A 5,284-nucleotide genomic window follows, 5' to 3' on the forward strand; every position below is an offset into this window, starting at 1 on the left:
ATCAAAAATGTCAATCAGATTTGTCTGACAGGCTCGTATCAGCCTACAACTCTTCGTCTCTTCATCTCGCCTCGAATACCTTGAGTCTCATCTCATCCTTACAAGTCTTCATCTCACCTCGAATACCTTGAGTCTCGTCTCATCCTTACAAGTCTTCATCTCACCTCGAATACCTTGCATCTCGTCTCATCCTTACAAGTCTTCATCTCACCTCGAATACCTTGAGTCTCGTCTCATCCTTACAAGTCTTCATCTCACCTCGAATACCTTGAGTCTCGTCTCATCCTTACAAGTCTTCATCTCACCTCGAATACCTTGAGTCTCGTCTTATCCTTACAAGTCTTCATCTCACCTCGAATACCTTGAGTCTCGTCTCATCCCTTCAAGTCTCCGTGAAGCCCTCACGTATCCTGAGTCTTCATCTTCATTTGATGTCTTCGCCCTTCAGCCACTGTCCGTCCTGTCGCATTTGCTGCTCCCGTGCGGCAGGTCTGAAAGGGCTATCGAGTGGCTGGACGGCTACTCCAGAGACCAACATTGCATTGTTGGGGTGTCTCTGATGCTTAAATGTTTGGCAGAGGCCAGGCCAGACCAGGGTTCTACCCTCCAGAACTCTCAGCTTCAGTCCATGCTTGGACACTCCTCGCCTGCCACGGCACTTGCCGGAGCTCCTCTGCGGCTGTGTTGTGGCTGAAGGGCACACGAAATCCCAGAGATGGGACCACCTCCAGCATTCCCACAACACAAAGCAGTGGTCAGGTCCAGGAGATGATCAGTAGCGTTGTCAGGCAAAGCAGTGGTCAGGTCCAGGAGAATCAGTCTGTAGGAAAAGCAGGGTAGTCACAGAACACAGAAGCAGGAATGAATACCAGAATCAGGAACAGGAACTCAGACAAAACAGGAACTAGGAATACGAAGGGATCACCAGAGGAAGAAACTAAGCACTCGTCCAGCGTGGAGACCTGTTGCAAAGGCAAAGAAACTCTGACTAGGCCTGGCCTTATATACCAGGATCCAGTGACGTCATCATCCGGGGCTGTGGGTTGGATTCCCGCTGCAGCCCCTTTAAAAGAAGAGAGGGGCACGACACGGGACGGCAGCATCTACCTGAGGACCACACGGGGAGGCCCGCCATGGAGCAGAGGTGTCCGTCGTGGAGTCAGGAGCACAGGGGGCAGCCCGAAGTTGGAGGCGGCGGCCCATGGCTGTGAGAGAAGCGGAGACAGGTGCTGGGACAGGCAAACGGAGGAAAGAAGGCCTGGCCGTGGGCCTGCTGCGGCCAGCACATGCAACATCACGGTTCTTCAGTCGCAGAAGGGATCCAAGAGTACTAAGTATCGATGCTCTTGTCCAGGCCTGGCCACAGATCGGGATGTGGTATGCCTTCCTGCTATGGCCATTGATTGCCTGGATCATTTAGAAGGTTGCAAGGTAGACTGAATAATTCTGTAGACTGGTAAACTGCTAATTCTGTGCGCTCCGAATTAGCTGTAGGCCATGGTATGCCATTCTTCAGAGTCTATCAGTACTCTCAGATTTCCATTCAGGAAGGATCTATTGCATCAGGAGTTCATGCTACATGATTATCGGGTTGGTTTTGTCTTATGGTTATTCTTCTGCATTGAATTCCACTGAGCTCTGGACCAGAACATTTTCTGCATCTCTAGCTTATGTTAGAGTTTGGAGGCTATTTAGGTGCTAATGTAAGGAGCGAGGTTTTCATCCTCTCACAGTTGACATTCCACTGATGTTGGAAGTTCTGCAGGAAAGCCAGCTAAAAGGCTTGGCCCTTAGCACTTTGAGGGTGAAAGTAAAGCACTTGCTTTTCGTGGAGAATAAGTCAATGGTGGGACATTGCCTCCCATTCAGATGTGTCCAGATTGGTGAAGGGAGTTAGGAATTTATGTCCTCCCTTGTGGTTACTGGTGCCTCTTATGGACCTTAGCCTGGTCTTGAATTTCTTGACTATCAGTTTAGCACAACCAGTTTCAGAGCTGCAGGCTCATTCTTGCCGTGCACTGTTTCTGCAAATAGCTCCGGGGGTGGTACAGATTAGGATGGTACCTTTTCTTGTGCTGAAAGTGGTTTTGGAGTTTCATTTGAATTAGTTTAGGCCCCTTCCCACATAGGACAGGGATAGAGATGGGCGTGAATATTGACTGTTGCATGCCTTGGATGTCAAGCGACAGCGGATGCGATGCTGGAATATTGCTAACACTTTCAGACAGTATGAGTGATTGTTTGTGCTCTATGGTGGAGATAAACAAGGTTAACTTGCAATACGGGCGACTATAGCCCATTGGGTAAGAGAAATCATCTCAGCTGGCTATGTGGGTGCTGTGGGTCCCTGGTGGTATTGTGAGTAGACCTTCAGTTGTTATCTCCTGTTGAGGATTGCTGAGCAGAGACATGGTCCTCCTTACATACTTTCTCCAAGTATTGGCGCTTGGACGACTGGGCTCCGGAGTACACCACCTTCACATGTGCAGTGTTGATGGGTCCATGAACAACTTCCCGCCCTGTTCGAAAGTAGCTTTGGTACATCCCATTCATGTGGATTGGCTTGCTTGAGTGCAGAGGAAGGAGAAATTACTACTTACCTAATCATTTCCTTTCTTCTAAGGAAGGCAGGCCAATCCATAATCCGCCCTCGGCTGCCGTCTTGTCTTTTAGTTCGTCCTTATATGCGGAAGATGCAGAGTGGTTCCTGTTTATTCGTTAAAGGACTGGTAAGAGTTATAGCCAGCCCCTAAGTTTAGTGAATGTTAATTATTTTATCTGTGCTCAGGGTTCCAAATTGGTCGGAAGTATGAGTGGTTGATTGTTAATAGTCATGTTCAAGTCTAATCAGTTTGTCCACAGTTTGGCTTTTCCAGAGAATACTTTGAGCTGATATTGGGGCAGGGCTATATGTCTTCCAGATCAGCTTTACTCTGTCTCCATCTGCTGGTAGAGGTGTATAAGCCACTCATGTGGATTGCCTGCCATCCTTAGAGGAAAGGAAATTATCAGGTAATTAGTAATTTCTTGTTGCTGGCTGGTTCATCCAGAAATAAAATTAATGGTTTGAATTTAGAAGTGGTGTCTGCTGCTCTTATTTTGCCAGCACTAATGGGATGCATGGTACCAGAGTTCAGGGAAGGGCATTGGAGATTTTCTTCCCTGCCCAGCCAGAGAGAAGAGAGTGGTTATTTGATACTCTGGCTATCATTATACAGGTCCACTTCACTATCTGCATGACCTACATTAAGAACTTAAAATGATAAAATCATTTTTATACAATTTCAAGACAAATAGAAAATCAGTTAGTAAAGATTGGTGCACATGTCAGAAATCTGGAGGGGCATAGATCAAACAGGAACCCCAACCACTGGCAGAAATATATCTCATGCATTCAGTTGCAAATATCCTGAGAATCAGCAGGAAAACCATAGAACAAAAGGTCTAGAAGAGAACTGTAAAGATAATGCAACATCTATTATCCCTGAGCCTTCTCGGTGAGAGGACTTTATGTGTTCTTAAAGACCTCTCGTGATGGGTATTCTGTCAAGGTAACTCATTCTGTGAAACAGTCCCTGACTGATTCTCTCCCTTCCAATACAATAAGTTGTTCTTACTTTCAGTAGGTTGGGAATGCAAGTCTCTTCCATCATTCTCATTCGGCAGTGAAACGTTGGCTTCTCCTGTAGATAAGTTTAGAAAGCATAAAACATCAACCCACGATGATGTCATCTTGAACACTTATCATCCCTGCTCATGTGTTTAGTGAGGGCAGGGCTCAGGGAGTCATGTGGACTCTGCAGGAATGGGACGGGCTCTGGCCTGGAATCTGTGAGCGCAGGGGGTGGGGAGGGAGGAGCAGGGCTCAGGGAGTCATGTGGACTCTGCAGGAATGGGACGGGCTCTGGCCTGGAATCTGTGAGCGCAGGGGGTGGGGAGGGAGGAGCAGGGCTCAGGGAGTCATGTGGACTCTGCAGGAATGGGACGGGCTCTGGCCTGGAATCTGTGAGCGCAGGGGGGTGGGGAGGGAGGAGCAGGGCTCAGGGAGTCATGTGGACTCTGCAGGAATGGGACGGGCTCTGGCCTGGAATCTGTGAGCGCAGGGGGTGGGGAGGGAGGAGCAGGGCTCAGGGAGTCATGTAGACTCTGCAGGAATGGAAACCTGGAATCTGTGAGTGCTGGGAGCTGCAGGGGGTGGGGAGAAAGGAGCAGGGCTCAGGGACTCATGAGAGAGAGACACTAGCCATGATACCCCCCCAACGCTAGATAGGCATTTATATCTCTGTGGGAGGCCCACCTAGTTACTCGAGGTGAGCTTTAGGTATTAGTGTAGGGGTTAGGGGCCACTTTGACATTCAGAGTGAGACGTATGAACAGAACAGTGCTCTCTTGTGAAGATTTGATGACCTTCGGAGTGAGGAAACTCACCCAAAGGTGAGATTTGTGCATTGTTCTCTCAACCTAGCTTGATGGACTCTCTACCTGGGTAACATCAAGCTAGGTTGAGAGAACATTGCACAAATCTCATCTTTGGGTGAGTTTCCTCACTCCGAAGGTCATCAAATTTTCACAAGAGAGCACATTACATTACTTTCTCTTCAAGCTCTCTTCATCCACCACGCCTCACTCCAAGAAAAATGAGAAACGGAGGTGTGAACTCCAGCACACAGCAAGCAGTTTACTAAACTTTACCTTGAATCAGGGACAGGAAGAGGATCGGGAAGGTGACGTGCAAAGGAAACATCTGTGGAGCCAAATGGGAGACAAAACATAGAATTGTTAACTTGACACAGAAAACCAAGCTCAGTTTGGAGGACATTGCTTGAAATGGAAGGTGATCACAGTTGACTCTCAGTTTCCATTTGGACTAACAGGTAGCAGGGCAGAAACCCTTTGTGGGGGTGGGCAGGGGTCTCTCCCCCTCTCCCGTACCGATGGCTCACTTCTCTTGACTGTCTCCTCTGACCCTGACTGCTGGTCACCTGCTCCCACACCTCAGACCTGTTCCTCTCTCCTGCACTTCTGCACGAAGGAGAACCACGCGGTTCAGACACAGGGAAATGAATCTCGCGGGTGATCCATTTGGCCTTTATTTGGTATTGTTTGTTACTAGGTAGAAGAGGCACTGAGGGGTCGGGAGGAGCCTGAGAGACAGAGAGGATTGCTGAGATTGAGAGGAGCCAGAATCCAGCTGCTCAGAGGAAGGAGGGACCAGCGAGAGCCCTCTTCTGCTATTTGACCTATTGGAGGGGGGAGATCAGGGACTGGTGACTGGAGGGGGGGG

At 48.8% G+C, this 5,284-nt stretch overlaps 1 protein-coding gene across 2 annotated transcripts in view; it reads right to left on the reverse strand.

Annotated features, from left to right (window-relative positions):
* The window catches only part of LOC115075689 (FXYD domain-containing ion transport regulator 5-like), a 121,028-nt gene extending 116,280 nt beyond the window's left edge, over positions 1–4,748 (reverse strand). For both annotated transcript variants that reach the window (XM_029576321.1, XM_029576320.1), the window contains exons 1-2: positions 4,693–4,748; positions 3,618–3,683 (exon numbers count right to left, since the gene is read on the reverse strand). In XM_029576321.1, coding sequence (XP_029432181.1) covers positions 3,618–3,683; positions 4,693–4,744 — 118 coding nt within the window. In that variant the 5' untranslated portion in view covers positions 4,745–4,748. The remainder of the gene's footprint in view (positions 1–3,617; positions 3,684–4,692) is intronic.
* Positions 4,749–5,284: the final 536 nt, after the last annotated feature.

Source organism: Rhinatrema bivittatum, chromosome 14 (assembly GCF_901001135.1).
Source record: "Rhinatrema bivittatum chromosome 14, aRhiBiv1.1, whole genome shotgun sequence".
NCBI classification, from domain to species: Eukaryota; Metazoa; Chordata; class Amphibia; order Gymnophiona; family Rhinatrematidae; genus Rhinatrema; species Rhinatrema bivittatum.